The following is a 17,500-nucleotide window of genomic DNA, read 5'->3' as shown; positions in this document are numbered from 1 at the left end:
CAAAGTTCAGGGTCAGAGCTAGGGTTAGGAGCTAGGATCAGGGTTAGGATAAATATACTGTATATCCAAACTATGTCTCTCTCTCTACAGGATGACCAGGTAGTGCCGCAGTGCACTGGGTTAGGGCTAGGGTTAGGGTCAGGGCAAAGGTCAGGGTCAGAGCTAGGGTTAGGGATAGGGTTATACTGTATATCCGAACTATGTCTCTCTCTCTCTACAGGATGACCAGGTGGTGCTACAGTGCACTGGGTTGGGGTCAGGGCAAAGGTCAGGGTCAGAGCTAGGATCAGAGTCAGGGTAAATATACTATGTCTCTCTCTCTACAGGATGACCAGGTGGTGCTACAGTGCACTGGGTTAGGGTCAGGGCAAAGGTCAGGGTCAGAGCTAGGATCAGAGTCAGGGTAAATATACTATGTCTCTCTCTCTACAGGATGACCAGGTGGTGCTACAGTGCACTGGGTTAGGGTCAGGGCAAAGGTCAGGGTCAGAGCTAGGATCAGAGTCAGGGTAAATATACTATGTCTCTCTCTCTACAGGATGACCAGGTGGTGCTACAGTGCACTGCTTCTGTCCTGAAGGAGCAGATCAAACTGTGTCTGGCCTGTGAGGGCTTCGGGAATCGACTATGTTACCTGGAGACCACGTCCAACGCTCAGGTACGGAAACGCACGACTCAAAATACCATCTCACATGCCTCGCGCAATGGAGAGGACATAACGAGACTGACATGAAAAAATCAATTGTATTTCCAAAATCTTAAAACCACTTACGGTACTTAGGAGTCGAATAAAGATACCAACGTTTTTGATGTTGTAGAAGAGTATGTAAATATACAAATACAAAATATACAAATGTTTAGAACAAGTTATGTTAATTAACAGTGTCTGTTCAAACTTCTGACCTCTGACCCCTCACAGAACTGTCCACCAGATCTGGCCATCTGTGCCTTCGTCCTGGAACAGTCCCTGTCTGTACGTGCGCTGCAGGAGATGCTGGCTAACACCGTGGACATGAGTGAGGTAGGGGTCCCATACGGAGGGAGGGAGGGAGGGAGGGAGGGACAGAGGGAGGGAGGGAGAGAGGGGAGAGAGGGGGAGAGAGGAGAGGGAGGGAGGGGTCCCATACGGAGGGAGGGAGGGAGGGAGGGGTCCCATACGGAGGGAGGGAGGGAGGGAGGGAGGGAGGGAGGGAGGGAGGGGGAGAGGGAGGGAGAGAGGGAGAGAGGGAGGGAGGGAGGGGTCCCATACAGAGGGAGGGAGGGAGGGAGGGAGGGAGGGAGGGGTCCCATACGGAGGGAGGGAGGGGGAGGGGGGAGGGAGGGAGAGAGGGAGGGAGGGAGGGAGAGAGGGAGGGGGAGGGAGGGAGGGAGGGAGGGAGGGAGGGAGGGAGGGAGGGAGGGAGGGAGGGAGAGAGGGAGGGAGAGAGAGGTGTGGAGGGACACTGGAGATTAGATGCTGAGAGACGGTTGTTTCTTACTTTGTTGGGAGACATGATACCTTATTCTCCTGTTTGATCTTCCCCACCTGTTTCCCTCTCTGTCACCACCACCCACAGAGCTTCCACCCACAGAGCTTCCACCCACAGAGCTTCCACCCACAGAGCTTCCACCCACAGAACAGTACAGCCTCCACCCACAGAACAGTACAGCCTCCACCCACAGAAAAGTACAGCCTCCACCCACAGAACAGTACAGCCTCCACCCACAGAACAGTACAGCCTCCACTCACAGAAAAGTACAGCCTCCACCCACAGAACAGTACAGCCTCCACCCACAGAACAGTACAGCCTCCACCCACAGAAAAGTACAGCCTCCACCCACAGAACAGTACAGCCTCCACCCACAGAACAGTACAGCCTCCACCCACAGAACAGTACAGCCTCCACCCACAGAAAAGTACAGCCTCCACCCACAGAACAGTACAGCCTCCACCCACAGAACAGTACAGCCTCCACCCACAGAACAGTACAGCCTCCACCCACAGAACAGTACAGCCTCCACCCACAGAAAAGTACAGCCTCCACCCACAGAATAGTACAGCCTCTACCCACAGAACAGTACAGCCTCCACCCACAGAACAGTACAGCCTCCACCCACAGAACAGTACAGCCTCCACCCACAGAACAGTACAGCCTCCACCCACAGAACAGTACATCCTCCACCCACAGAACAGTACAGCCTCCACCCACAGAACAGTACAGCCTCCACCCACAGAACAGTACAGCCTCCACCCACAGAACAGTACAGCCTCTACCCACAGAACAGTACAGCCTCCACCCACAGAACAGTACAGCCTCCACCCACAGAACAGTACAGCCTCCTCCATGTACTTCGGTATTTTCTATCATTACCACGTAATTCACTCAACCACACATCACGACGCCACTTTCCTTTCTACTGTCTTTGAGAAGGTCAACACAGAAACACTTTTACATTGAAGTATCATACACCGAGAAAACAAGGTTTCAGCAGGGTTATTCGGCTGTCTCCATAGGGGAACCCTTTCTGGTTTTTGGTTCCAAGTAGGACTCTTGGATCCATGTAGAACCCTTTTTGGTTCCAAGTGGAACCCTTTTTGGTTCCAAGTAGAACCCTTTTTGGTTCCAAGTAGAACCCTTTTTGGTTCCAAGTATAACTCTTTTTGGTTCCAAATATAACTATTTTTGATTCCAAGTAGAACCCTTTTTGGTTTAATGTAGAACCCTTTTTGGTTTAATGTAGAACCCTTTTCGGTTTAATGTAGAACCCTTTTCGGTTTAATGTAGAACCCTTTTTGGTTTAATGTAGAACCCTTTTTGGTTCCAAGTGGAACCCTTTTTGGTTCCATGTAGAACCCTTTTTGGTTCCAAGTAGACCCGTTTTGGTTCCAAGTATAACTATTTTTGATTCCAAGTAGAACCCTTTTTGGTTTAATGTAGAACCCTTTTTGGTTTAATGTAGAACACTTTTCGGTTTAATGTAGAACCCTTTTTGGTTCCATGTAGAACCCTTTTTGGTTCCAAGTCTCTTTTTGGATCCATGTAGAACCCTTTTTGGTTTAATGTAGAACCCTTTTTGGTTCCAAGTAGAACTATTTTTGGTTCCATGTAGAACCCTTTTTGGTTCCATGTAGAACCCTTTTTGGTTCCATGTAGAACCCTTTTTGGTTTAATGTAGAACCCTTTTTGGTTGAATGTAGAACCCTTTTTGGTTCCAAGTGGAACCCTTTTTGGTTCCATGTAGAACCCTTTTTGGTTCCAAGTAGACCCTTTTTGGTTCCAAGTATAACTATTTTTGATTCCAAGTAGAACCCTTTTTGGTTTAATGTAGAACCCTTTTTGGTTTAATGTAGAACACTTTTCGGTTTAATGTAGAACCCTTTTTGGTTCCATGTAGAACAAGTCCTTTTTGGTTCCCTTTTTGTTTAATGTAGAACCCTTTTTGGTTCCCTATTTTTTTTTGGTTCCATGTAATGTAGAACCCTTTTTGGTTTAATGTAGAACCCTTTTTGGTTCCAAGTGGAACCCTTTTTGGTTCCATGTAGAACCCTTTTTGGTTCCAAGTAGAACCCTTTTTGGTTCCAAGTTCCAAGTGGAACTACCCTTTTTGGTTCCAAGTAGAACATTTTTGGTTTTAATGTAGAACCCTTTTTGGTTTTAGAACCCTTTTGGTTCCAAATGGAACCCTTTTGGTTTAATGTAGAACCCTTTTTGGTTCCATGTAGAACCCTTTTGGTTCCAAGTCTCATTTTTGGTTTTGAACCTTTTTGGTTCCATGTAGAACCCTTTTTGGTTCCAAATGGGTTTAATGTAGAACCCTTTTTGGTTCCTTTTTGGTTCCATGTAGAACTATTTTTGGTTCCATGTAGAACCCTTTTTGGTTCCAAGTGGAACCCTTTTTGGTTCCATGTAGAACCCTTTTTTTGGTTCCATGTAGAACCCTTTTTGGTTTAATGTAGAACACTTTTTGGTTTAATGTAGAACCCTTTTTGGTTCCAAGTAGAACTGTTTTTGGTTCCATGTAGCACCATTTTTGGTTCCATGTAGCACCATTTTTGGTTCCAAGTGGAACCATGTAGAACCCTTTTTGGTTCCATGTAGAACACCGTTTTGGTTCCAAGTGGATCCCTTTTGGTTCCATGTAAAACCCTTTTTGGTTCCATGTAGAACCCTTTTTGGTTCCAAGTCTCTTTTTGGATCCATGTAGAACCCTTTTTGGTGCCATGTAGAACCCTTTTTGGTTCCATGTAGAACCCTTTTAGGTTCCAAATGGAACCCTTTTTGGTTTAATGTAGAACCCTTTTTGGTTCCAAGTAGAACTCTTTTTGGTTCCATGTAGCACCATTTTTGGTTCCATGTAGCACCATTTTTGGTTCCAAGTGGAACCCTTTTTGATTCCATGTAGAACCCTTTTTGGTTACAAATGGAACCCTTTTTGGTTTAATGTAGAACCCTTTTTGGTTCCATGTAGAACCATTTTTGGTTCCAAGTGGAACCCTTTTTGGTTCCATGTAGAACCCTTTTTGGTTCCGAGTATAACTCTTTTTGGTTCCATGTAGAACCCTTTTTGGTTACAAGTATAACCCTTTTTGGTTCCAAGTAGAACCCTTTTTGGTTTAATGTAGAACCCTTTTTTTCTTTTTGGTTTAATGTAGAACCTTTTCGGTTTAAGAACCCTTTTGTAGAACCCTTTTCGGTTTAATGTAGAACCCTTTTTGGTTTAATGTAGAACCCTTTTTGGTTCCAAGTGGAACCCTTTTTGGTTCCATGTAGAACCCTTTTTGGTTCCAAGTAGACCCTTTTTGGTTCCAAGTATAACTATTTTTGATTCCAAGTAGAACCCTTTTTGGTTTAATGTAGAACCCTTTTTGGTTTAATATAGAACACTTTTCGGTTTAATGTAGAACCCTTTTTGGTTCCATGTAGAACCCTTTTTGGTTCCAAGTCTCTTTTTGGATCCATGTAGAACCCTTTTTGGTTTAATGTAGAACCCTTTTTGGTTCCAAGTAGAACTATTTTTGGTTCCATGTAGAACCCTTTTTGGTTCCAAGTGGAACCCTTTTTGGTTCCATGTAGAACCCTTTTTGGTTCCATGTAGAACCCTTTTTGGTTTAATGTAGAACCCTTTTTGGTTTAATGTAGAACCCTTTTTGGTTCCAAGTGGAACCCTTTTTGGTTCCATGTAGAACCCTTTTTGGTTCCAAGTAGACCCTTTTTGGTTCCAAGTATACCTATTTTTGATTCCAATTAGAACCCTTTTTGGTTTAATGTAGAACCCTTTTTGGTTTAATGTAGAACACTTTTCGGTTTAATGTAGAACCCTTTTTGGTTCCATGTAGAACCCTTTTTGGTTCCAAGTCTCTTTTTGGATCCATGTAGAACCCTTTTTGGTTTAATGTAGAACCCTTTTTGGTTCCAAGTAGAACTATTTTTGGTTCCATGTAGAACCCTTTTTGGTTCCAAGTGGAACCCTTTTTGGTTCCATGTAGAACCCTTTTTGGTTCCATGTAGAACCCTTTTTGGTTTAATGTAGAACACTTTTTGGTTTAATGTAGAACCCTTTTTGGTTCCAAGTAGAACTGTTTTTGGTTCCATGTAGCACCATTTTTGGTTCCATGTAGCACCATTTTTGGTTCCAAGTGGAACCCTTTTTGGTTCCATGTAGAACACGTTTTGGTTCCAAGTGGATCCCTTTTTGGTTCCATGTAGAACCCTTTTTGGTTCCATGTAGAACCCTTTTTGGTTCCAAGTCTCTTTTTGGATCCATGTAGAACCCTTTTTGGTGCCATGTAGAACCCTTTTTGGTTCCATGTAGAACCCTTTTAGGTTCCAAATGGAACCCTTTTTGGTTTAATGTAGAACCCTTTTTGGTTCCAAGTAGACCTCTTTTTGGTTCCATGTAGCACCATTTTTGGTTCCATGTAGCACCATTTTTGGTTCCAAGTGGAACCCTTTTTGATTCCATGTAGAACCCTTTTTGGTTACAAATGGAACCCTTTTTGGTTTAATGTAGAACCCTTTTTGGTTCCATGTAGAACCATTTTTGGTTCCAAGTGGAACCCTTTTTGGTTCCATGTAGAACCCTTTTTGGTTCCGAGTATAACTCTTTTTGGTTCCATGTAGAACCCTTTTTGGTTACAAGTTGACCATTTTTGGTTCCAAGTAGGATTCTTTTTGGTTCCATGTAGAACCATTTTTGGTTCCATGTAGAACCCTTTTTGGTTCCATAAAGAACCCTTTTTGGTTCCAAGTATAACTCTTTTGGGTTCCATGTATAACCTTTTCCACGGAGCGTTATACATGAAACCCGAAAGAGTCCTTCTTGGAACCAAAAAGGGTTCTTAAAAGTGTTATCTTATGGGAACAGCCCAGAACCCTTTAAGCACCTTCTGTTGTAAGAGTGTAGAGTATGCATGCCAAACAAAAGTTCCACCCACACCAGGACAGCAGAACCAGGACACGGTAGAACCATTGAAATATAAATACCTGTTGTAGTTACTGCTGTGTTTTGTGTCTTACTCCCTCCCTCCCTCCCTCCCTCCCTCCCTCCCTCCCTCCCTCCCTGCCAACCACAGGCAGTGGATTTGGACAAATGGGTACGTCTCTGCCCTACAGTCATTGGTCTCTGAACATACGTGTCTCATTTCCTGTTACATGACACATAAACCACAACCCCCCCCCCTCCTCTCCTCCCCTCACCTCCTCTCCCTACCTCCTGAGAGTATATTCTCAGCCCACAGGTTGTCCTAGTGAATTCATGAAATAGTGCTGTAAAAAGTTACCATTCACATCCCAGTCCTTTCTACAGCCCCTCCCAAACCGTTCCGTACCCCTCTAAAACAGTGTTGTCAGTACACCTGTCTAGAATTATCATGACTGAAATCTCCTGCTGGTTCTCTCTGTTTTGATGCATGGTCAGGAAAGCCCCCTGACCATAAGGCATGGTGAGGAAAGCCCCCTGACCATAAGGCATGGTGAGGAAAGCCCCCTAACCATAAGGCATGGTGAGGAAAGCCCCCTGTCCAGGAAAGCCCCTTGGCCATAACGCATGGTGAGGAAAGCCCCCTGACCATAAGGCATGGTGAGCCCCCTGGAAAGCCCCCCCTGTCCAGGAAAGCCCCTTGGCCATAAGGCATGGTGAGGAAAGCCCCCTGACCATAAGGCATGGTGAGGAAAGCCCCTGACCATAAGGCATGGTGAGGAAAGCCCCCTGACCATAAGGCATGGTGAGGAAAGCCCCCTGACCATAAGGCATGGTGAGGAAAGCCCCCTGGCCAGGAAAGCCCCCTGACCATAAGGCATGGTGAGGAAAGCCCCTGACCATAAGGCATGGTGAGGAAAGCCCCCCCTGGCCAGCCCCCTGAAAGCCCCTGACCATAAGGCATGGTGAGGAAAGCACCCTGACCATAAGGCATGGTGAGGAAAGCCCCCTGGCCAGGAAAGCCCCTTGGCCATAAGGCATGGTGAGGAAAGCCACCTTGCCATAGGGCATGGTGAGGAAAGCCCCCTGACCATAAGGCATGGTGAGGAAAGCCCCCTGGCCAGGAAAGCCCCCTGACCATAAGGCATGGCGAGGAAAGCCCCCTGGCCAGGAAAGCCCCCTGACCATAAGGCATGGTGAGGAAAGTACCCTGACCATAAGGCATGGTGAGGAAAGCCCCCTGGCCAGGAAAGCCCCTTGGCCATAAGGCATGGTGAGGAAAGCCACCTTGCCATAGGGCATGGTGAGGAAAGCCCCCTGACCATAAGGCATGGTGAGGAAAGCCCCCTGACCATAAGGCATGGTCCTTTAGAGAGTAAAGCCCCTGACCATAAGGCATGGACCCCTGTAATGACCCTCTGTAATGAAGTGTCCTTTAGAGACCTCTGTAATGAAAGCCCCCTGACCATAAGGCATGAAGGTCCTTTAGACCTCTGTAAAGACCCCCCCTGACCATAAGGCATGAAGGTGACCTCCTGGAGTGTCCTTTAGAGCCCCCTTTGACCCCATAAAGCATGGTGAGGAAAGTCCCCCCTGACCATAAGGCATGGTAAGGCTGTCCTTTCTGAAGTGTCCCCCAATGGTGGAGACAAACTAGAGACCCCTGTAATGAAGTGTCCTAGAGACCCCAGTGTCCTTAGAGACCCCTGTAATGAAGTGTCCTTAGAGACCCCTGGACAGCGGAGTCCAATCAGTGTCCTTTAGAGACCTTCCGGAGACACCTGAAACCCCACCTCTTTAGAGACCTCTGAATAGTCCTAGGATAGGATAAAGTGAAGTGTCCTTCTAATGAAGTGTCCTTTAGAGACCCCTGTAAAAAGATTTAGATGCACTACTGTTCCTTTAGAGACTGGATGTCTGTAATGAAGTGTGACCCCTGTAATGAAGTGTCCTAAAGAGACCTCTGTAATTAAGAGTGTCCTTTAGAGACCCTGTAATGAAGTGTCCTATAGAGACCTCTGTAATTAACCCTGTGTCCTTTAGAGACCCGTCCTTTAGAGTGTAATGAAGTGTCCTTTAGAGACCCCTGTAATGAAGTGTCCTTTAGAGACCCCTGTAATGAAGTGTCCTTTAGAGACCCCTGTAATGAAGTGTCCTTTAGAGACCTGTAATGAAGTGTCCTTTAGAGACCCCTGTAATGAAGTGTCCTTTAGAGACCCCTGTAATGAAGTGTCCTTTAGAGACCCTGTAATGAAGTGTCCTTTAGAGAGTGTCCCCCTGTAATGAAGTGTCCTTTAGAGACCCCTGTAATGAAGTGTCCTTTAGAGACCCCTTTAGTGTCCTTTAGAGACCCCTGTAATGAAGTGTCCTTTAGAGACTCCTGTAATGAAGTGTCCTTTAGAGACCCCTGTAATGAAGTGTCCTTTAGAGACCCCTGTAATGAAGTGTCCTTTAGAGACCTCTGTAATGAAGTGTCCTTTAGAGACCTCTGTAATGAAGAGTCCCTGTAATGAAGTGTCCTTTAGTGTGTAATGAAGTGTCCTTTAGAGACTTAGAGACCCCTGTAATGAAAGAGTCTGTAATGAAGTGTCCTTTAGAGACCTCTGTAATGAAGAAGTCCTTTAGAGACCTCTGTAATGAAGTGTCCTTTAGAGTGTCCTTTAGAGACCCCTGTAATGAAGTGTCTGTAATGAAGTGTCCTTTAGAGAAGTGTCCAACTGTAATGAAGTGTCCTTTAGAGACCCTGTAATGAAGTGTCCTTTAGAGACTCCTGTAATGAAGTGTCCTTTAGAGATCTGTAATGAAGTGTCCTTTAGAGACCCCTGTAATGATGTGTCCTTTAGAGACCCCTGTAATGAAGTGTAATGAAGTGTCCTTTAGTAAGAAGTGTCCTTTAGAGTCTGTAATGAAGTGTCCTTTAGAGACCCTGTAATGAAGTGTCCTTTAGAGACCCCTGTAATGAAGTGTCCTTTAGAGACCTGTAATGAAGTGTCCTTTAGAGACCCCTGTAATGAAGTGTCCTTTAGAGACCTCTGTAATGAAGTGTCCTTTAGAGACCTCTGTCCTTTAATGAAGTGTCCTTTAGAGACCCCTGTAATGAAGTGTCCTTTAGAGACCCCTGTAATGTAAGAAGTGTCCTTTAGAAGTGTCCTGTAATGAAGTGTCCTTATAGAGACCCCTGTAATGAAGTGTCCTTTAGAGACCCCTGTAATGAAGTGTCCTTTAGAGACGTGTGTAATGAAGAGTCCTTTAGACGTCTGTAACGTCCTTTGTGTAATGAAGTGTCCTTTAGAGACCCCTGTAATGAAGTGTCCTTTAGAGACCTCTTTAATGAAGTGTCCTTTAGAGACCTCTGTAATGAAGTGTCCTTTAGAGACCCCTGTAATGAAGTGTCCTTTAGAGACCCCTGTAATGAAGTGTCCTATAGAGACCCCTGTAATAAAGTGTCCTTCAGAGACCCCTGTAATGAAGTGTCCTTTAGAGACCCCTGTAATGAAGAGTCCTATAGAGACTCCTGTAATGAAGAGTCCTTCAGAGACCCTGTAATGAAGTGTCCTTTAGAGACCTCTGTAATGAAGTGTCCTTTAGAGACCTCTTTAATGAAGTGTCCTTTAGAGACCTCTGTAATGAAGTGTCCTAAAGAGACCCCTGTAATTAAGTGTCCTTCAGAGACCCCTGTAATGAAGTGTCCTTTAGAGACCCCTGTAATGTAATGAAGTGTCCTTTAGAGATAGAAGACTCCTGTAATGAATGAAGTGTCCTTCAGAGACCCCTGTAATGAAGTGTCCTTTAGAGACCTCTGTAATGAAGTGTCCTTTAGAGACCTCTTTAATGAAGTGTCCTTTAGAGACCTCTGTAATGAAGTGTCCTTTAGAGACCCCTGTAATGAAGACCCCTGTAATGAAGTGTCCTTAAAGAGACCCCTGAAGTGTCCTTTAACCCCTGTAATGAAGTCCTTTAGAGACCCCTGTAATGAAGTGTCCTTTAGAGACCCCTGTAATGAAGAGTCCTTTAGAGACCCCTGTAATGAAGTGTCCTTCAGAGACCTGTAATGAAGTGTCCTTTAGAGACCTCTGTGTCCTTTAGAGACCTGTAATGAAGTGTCCTAGAGATAGAGACATGTGTAATGAAGTGTCCTTTAGAGACCCCTGTAATGAAGTGTCCTTTAGAGACCCCTGTAATGAAGTGTCCTTTAGAGACCTGTAATGAAGTGTCCTTTAGAGACCCCTGTAATGAAGTGTCCTTTAGAGACGTGTGTAATGAAGTGTCCTTTAGAGACCCCTATAATGAAGTGTCCTTTAGAGACCCCTGTCCTTTAGAGACCCCTGTAATGAAGTGTCCTTTAGAGAGTCCTTTAGAGACCCCTGTAATGAAGTGTCCTTTAGAGACCCCTGTAATGAAGTGTCCTTTAGAGACTCCTGTAATGAAGTGTCCTTTAGAGACCTGTAATGAAGTGTCCTTTAGAGACCCCTGTAATGAAGTGTCCTGTCCTTTAGAGACCCCAGAGACCCCTGTAATGAAGTGTCCTTTAGAGACCTCTGTAATGAAGTGTCCTTTAGAGACCTCTGTAATGAAAGTCCTTTAGAGACCCCTGTAATGAAGTGTCCTTTAGAGACCTGTAATGAAGTGTCCCTTTAGAGACAACTGTAATGAAGTGTCCTTTAGAGACCTCTGTAATGAAGTGTAGAGACCTCTGTAATGAAGTGTCCTTTAGAGTGTCCTGTAATGAAGTGTCCTTTAGAGACCCCTGTAATGAAGTGTCCTTTAGAGACCCCTGTAATGAAGTGTCCTTTAGAGACCTCTGTAATGAAGAGTCCTTTAGAGACCCCTGTAATGAAGTGTCCTTTAGAGACCTCTGTAATGAAGAGTCCTTTAGAGACCTCTGTAATGAACCCTGTAATGTCCTTTAGAGACCCCTGTAATGAAGTGTCCTTTAGAGACTCCTGTAATGAAGTGTCCTATAGAGACCCCTGCAATGAAGTGTCCTTTAGAGACTCCTGTAATGAAGTGTCCTTTAGAGACCCCTGTAATGAAGTGTCCTTTAGAGACCCCTGTAATGAAGAGTCCTTTAGAGACCCCTGTAATGAAGTGTCCTTTAGAGACCCCTGTAATGTAATGAAGTGTCCTTTAGAGTCCTTTAGAGACCCCTGTAATGAACCCCTGTAATGAAGTGTCCTTTAGAGACGTCTGTAATGAAGTGTCCTTTAGAGACCCCTGTAATGAAGTGTCCTTTAGAGACCCCTGTAATGAAGTGTCCTTTAGAGTCCTCTTTAATGAAGTGTCCTTTAGAGACCTCTGTAATGAAGTGTCCTTTAGAGACCCCTGTAATTAAGTGTCCTTTAGAGACCCCTGTAATGAAGTGTCCTATAGAGACCCCTGTAATGAAGTGTCCTAAAGAGACCCCTGTAATTAAGTGTCCTAAAGAGACCCCTGTAATGAAGTGTCCTTTAGAGACCCCTGTAATGAAGTGTCCTTTAGAGACCCCTGTAATGAAGTGTCCTTTAGAGACCCCTGTAATGAAGAGTCCTTTAGAGACCCCTGTAATGAAGTGTCCTTTAGAGACCTGTAATGAAGTGTCCTATAGAGACATGTGTAATGAAGTGTCCTTTAGAGACCCCTGTAATGAAGTGTCCTTTAGAGACCCCTGTAATGAAGTGTCCTTTAGAGACCTCTGTAATGAAGAGTCCTTCAGAGACTGAAGCATGGTCTTTCCAGACAGAACCATGTTAGTTAGCTAGTTGTAGCTGAAGCCTGGTCTTTCCAGACAGAAAACCATGTTAGTTAGTTAGCTAGTTGTAGCTGAAGCCTGACTTTTCCAGACAGAAAACTGTGTTAGTTAGTTAGCTAGTTGTAGCTGAAGCCTGACTTTTCCAGACAGAAAACTGTGTTAGTTAGTTAGCTAGTTGTAGCTGAAGCTGGTCTTTCCAGACATAACCATGTTAGTTAGCTAGTTGTAGCTGAAGCCTGGTCTTTCCAGACAGAAAACCGTGTTGTTAGTTAGCTAGTTGTAGCTGAAGCCTGGTCTTTCCAGACAGAAAACCGTGTTAGAAAACCATGTTAGCTAGTTGTAGCTGAAGCCTGGTCTTTCCAGACAGAACCGTGTTAGTTAGCTAGTTGTAGCTGAAGCCTTTCCAGACAGAACCATGTTAGTTAGTTAGTTGTAGATGAAGCCTGTCCAGACAGAACCGTGCTAGTTAGCTTGTTTTAGCTGAAGCCTGGTCAGCTTGGTGATGAGAATAGCATGGCATGCAGCCCAGCTGGTCCGGGAGAGTCCCGAATGACTGTGTCAGGGGCAAGAGGCAAGGAAGGGTTACATGACACCCCCTAAAGGAGGAATTTTCTGGCTAGGCCAATACCCTTAATATCATAACCCACCCCCCACCCCCCACCCCCTTCCCCCAGCCTGGTTTGACTTGTCACACCTGTCCCTCCCACCTCCCATACCCACCCACTCCACTGGTCTTATTGAAATAGATTATTCTAGATTGATTTAACCCAGGGATCTGAGGCCCACACTATTTCAGCCTGGGACTAAAGAATGTGTTGTTTTGCCAACCGACTCCCATGAATTGGCAAGGTAGCACAAACAGATCTGGGATCGGACGACTGAGTTGATCTCCTCTCACTAGACTAGCTAATCAATACACTACTGATAGTGGTGTTGCGGGTGATTTGTTACTGTGACAATTCGTTCAAATAACTACAACACTAATTCTGTTTTCTTGTTTGAAATCTTGCTGGATGTTGAGAAAAGGTAGGTTTAATATTCTCTGTATTTGTTGTGCTTTTATGTGGCAGATCATATGATGGGATGTGATTGGTTGTAACACTTTTATGTGTTTACTCCGTCTCTGGGTGTCGCTGTACCTCTCTCTCTCTCTCTCTCTGGGTGTCAGTGTACCTCTCTCTCTCTCTGGGTGTACCTCTCTCTCTCTCTGGGTGTACCTCTCTCTCTCTGGGTGTACCTCTCTCTCTCTGGGTGTACCTCTCTCTCTCTGGGTGTCACTGCACCTCTCTCTCTCTGGGTGTCAGTGCACCCCTCTCTCTCTGGGTGTCGCTGTATCTCTCTCTCTCTCTCTGGGTGTACCTCTCTCTCTCTGGGTGTCACTGTACATCTCTGGGTGTCACTGTACCTCTCTCTCTCTGGGTGTCAGTGTACATCTCTCTGGGTGTCAGTGTACATCTCTCTCTCTCTGGGTGTCACTGTACATCTCTGGGTGTCAGTGTACCTATCTCTCTCTGGGTGTCACTGTACATCTCTGGGTGTCACTGTACCTCTCTCTCTCTGGGTGTCAGTGTACATCTCTCTGGGTGTCAGTGTACATCTCTCTCTCTGGGTGTCACTGTACATCTCTGGGTGTCACTGTACCTCTCTCTCTCTGGGTGTCGCTGTATCTCTCTCTCTCTCTCTGGGTGTCAGTGTACCTCTCTCTCTCTGGGTGTCACTGTACATCTCTGGGTGTCAGTGTACCTCTCTCTCTCTGGGTGTCAGTGTACCCCTCTCTCTCTCTGGGTGTCACTGTACATCTCTGGGTGTCAGTGTACCTCTCTCTCTCTGGGTGTCAGTGTACCTCTCTGGGTGTCAGTGTACCTCTCTCTCTCTCTGGGTGTCACTGTACATCTCTCTGGGTGTCAGTGTACCTCTCTCTCTCTGGGTGTCACTGTACATCTCTCTGGGTGTCAGTGTACCTCTCTCTCTCTGGGTGTCACTGTACATCTCTCTGGGTGTCAGTGTACCTCTCTCTCTCTGGGTGTCACTGTACATCTCTCTGGGTGTCAGTGTACCTCTCTCTCTCTGGGTGTCACTGTACATCTCTCTGGGTGTCAGTGTACCTCTCTCTCTCTGGGTGTCACTGTACATCTCTGGGTGTCAGTGTACCTCTCTCTCTCTGGGTGTCACTGCACCTCTCTCTCCCTGGGTGTCGCTGTATCTCTCTCTCTCTCTGGGTGTCACTGTACCTCTCTCTCTCTGGGTGTCAGTGTACCTCTCTCTCTCTGGGCGTCAGTGTACCTCTATCTCTCTCTGGGTGTCAGTGTACCTCTCTCTCTCTGGGTGTTGCTGTATCTCTCTCTCTCTCTCTCTCTGGGTGTCACTGTACCTCTCTGGGTGTCGCTGTATCTCTCTCTCTCTCTGGGTGTCACTGTACATCTCTGGGTGTCACTGTACCTCTCTCTCTCTCTGGGCGTCACTGTACATCTCTGGGTGTCAGTGTACCTCTCTCTCTCTGTGGGTGTCACTGTACCTCTCTGGGTGTCACTGTACCTCTCTCTCTGGATGTCACTGTACCTCTCTCTCTCTGGGTGTCACTGTACCTCTCTCTCTCTGGGTGTCACTGTACCTCTCTCTCTCTCTGGGTGTCACTGTACCTCTCTGGGTGTCAGTGTACCCCTCTCTCTCTGGGTGTCACTGTACCGCTCTCTCCCTGGGTGTCACTGTACCCCTCTCTCTCTGGGTGTCACTGTACCTCTCTGGGTGTCAGTGTACCTCTCTGGGTGTCACTGTACCTCTCTCTCTCTCTGGGTATCACTGTACCTCTCTCTCTCTGGGTGTACCTCTCTCTCTCTGGGTGTCACTGTACCTCTCTCTCTCTCTGGGTGTCACTGTACCTCTCTCTATCTGGGTGTCACTGTACCTCTCTCTCTCTGGGTATCAGTATACCTCTCTCTGGGTGTCACTGTACCTCTCTCTCTCTGGGTGTCACTGTACCTCTCTCTCTTTGGGTGTACCTCTCTCTCTCTGGGTGTCACTGTACCTCTCTCTCTCTGGGTGTCACTGTACCTCTCTCTCTCTGGGTGTCATTGTACCTCTCTCTCTCTCTGGGTGTCATTGTACCTCTGGGTGTCAGTGTTAGTTGTGGATATGATATGTGAAGAAGAGATGTTCAATAATATTTTTCAACAATATCTCTTCTTGGTTGTTTTTGTCTTTCATATGCGAAGGAGATCCAGTTACCCCTCACAGATCTATGTCCACCCTGACTCTTTGAACTGAAGGAGGAGGCAAGGTCTTCCTCTGTAGACAGTGTGTTAGTGCAGTCAGTTAACCCTGTGTGTGTGTCTGTGTGTCTGTCCCCAGTCATCCCAAGGAGGAGGCCACCGCACGCTGCTGTACGGCCATGCTATCCTGCTCAGACACTACCACTCTAGCATGGTGAGAACCGTCTCTCCTTCTCTCTCTCTCTGTCTGTCTGTCTGTCTGTCTCTCTCTCTCTCTTTCTCTTTCTCTCTGTTTCTCTTTGGAATGAGACTCCATCTCTCCCTTATCTTCTTATCTTCTTCCCACATGCATCCTTCTTGTTTGTGTTAGTCTATATCAGTGGTTCCCAAACGTTTTATAGTCCCCGTACCCCTTCAAACATTCACCCTCCAGCTGTACCCCCTCTAGTACCAGAGTCAGCTGTACCCCCTCTAGCACCAGGGTCAGCTGTACCCCCTCTAGCACCAGGGTCAGCTGTACCCCCTCTAGCACCAGGGTCAGTGCACTCTCAAATGTTGTTTTTCCTTCTTAGTATCTGAGCTGCCTGACGACGTCTCGGTCACTAACAGATAAGCTGTCCTTCGATGTGGGCCTGCAAGAAGACTGCGTAGGTATGGACTAGAGGTCTTTACTAAGATAACATGTTCCTTGTAGACTTCCCCGATGAAACAATGTGAAATAAACGTGTGTATCTCCCCCTAGGCGAGGCGTGTTGGTGGACGATTCACCCAGCGTCCAAACAGAGGTCAGAGGGAGAGAAGGTCAGGGTAGGCGATGACCTCATCCTGGTCAGCGTCTCCTCAGAGAGATACCTTGTAAGAACCTCCATCACCTCGTCTCCATCTCTCTATCGCTCAATCACCTCGTCTCCATCTCTCTATCGCTCCATCACCTCATCTCCATCTCATCTGTCCATCTCTCTATCGCTCCATCACCTCATCTCCATCTCTCTATCGCTCCATCACCTCGTCTCCATCTCTCTATCGCTCCATCACCTCGTCTCCATCTCTCTATCGCTCCATCACCTTGTCTCCATCTCTATCGCTCCATCACCTCGTCTCCATCTCTCTATCACCTCATTTCCATCTCTCTATCGCTCCATCACCTCATCTGTCCATCTCTCTATCGCTCCATCACCTCATCTGTCCATCGCTCTATTGCTCCATCACCTCATCTCCATCTCTCTATCGCTCCATCACCTCATCTGTCCATCTCTCTATCGCTCCATCACCTCATCTGTCCATCTCTCTATCGCTCCATCACCTCATCTCCATCTCTCTATCACTCCATCACCTCATCTCCATCTAATCTGTCCAACTCTCTATCGCTCCATCACCTCGTCCCCATCTCTCTATCGCTCCATCTCTCTATCGCTCCATCACCTCGTCTCCATCTCATCTGTCCATCTCTCTATCGCTCCATCACCTCGTCTCCATCTCATCTGTCCATCTCTCTATCGCTCCATCACCTCGTCTCCATCTCATCTGTCCATCTCTCTATCGCTCCATCACCTCGTCTTCATCTCTCTATCGCTCCATCACCTCGTCTCCATCTCATCTGTCCATCTCTCTATCGCTCCATCACCTTGTCTCCATCTCATCTGTCCGTCTCTCTATCGCTCCATCACCTCGTCTCCATCTCATCTGTCCGTCTCTCTATCGCTCCATGACCTCGTCTCCATCTCATCTGTCCATCTCTCTATCGCTCCATCACCTCATCTCCATCTCTCGATCACTCCATCACCTCATCTCCATCTAATCTGTCCAACTCTCTATCGCTCCATCACCTCGTCCCCATCTCTCTATCGCTCCATCTCTCTATCGCTCCATCACCTCGTCTCCATCTCATCTGTTCATCTCTCTATCGCTCCATCACCTCGTCTCCATCTCATCTGTCCATCTCTCTATCGCTCCATCACCTCGTCTCCATCTCATCTGTCCATCTCTCTATCGCTCCATCACCTCGTCTTCATCTCTCTATCGCTCCATCACCTCGTCTCCATCTCATCTGTCCATCTCTCTATCGCTCCATCACCTCGTCTCCATCTCATCTGTCCGTCTCTCTATCGCTCCATCACCTCGTCTCCATCTCATCTGTCCATCTCTCCATCGCTCCATCACCTCG

General features: G+C 46.5%; 1 protein-coding gene across 1 annotated transcript in view; it reads left to right on the top strand.

Moving 5' to 3' along the window:
- Window positions 1–17,500, top strand: part of ryr1b (ryanodine receptor 1b (skeletal)) — a 287,373-nt gene that overhangs the window by 31,959 nt on the left and 237,914 nt on the right. The window contains 5 exon segments of the mRNA XM_065027242.1: window positions 539–658; window positions 920–1,021; window positions 15,476–15,550; window positions 15,909–15,987; window positions 16,079–16,191. Coding sequence (XP_064883314.1) covers window positions 539–658; window positions 920–1,021; window positions 15,476–15,550; window positions 15,909–15,987; window positions 16,079–16,191 — 489 coding nt within the window.

The sequence above is a fragment of the Oncorhynchus nerka genome, linkage group LG14, assembly GCF_034236695.1.
Source record: "Oncorhynchus nerka isolate Pitt River linkage group LG14, Oner_Uvic_2.0, whole genome shotgun sequence".
NCBI classification, from domain to species: domain Eukaryota; kingdom Metazoa; phylum Chordata; class Actinopteri; order Salmoniformes; family Salmonidae; genus Oncorhynchus; species Oncorhynchus nerka.
This window is presented reverse-complemented; position numbering and strand designations above follow the sequence as displayed.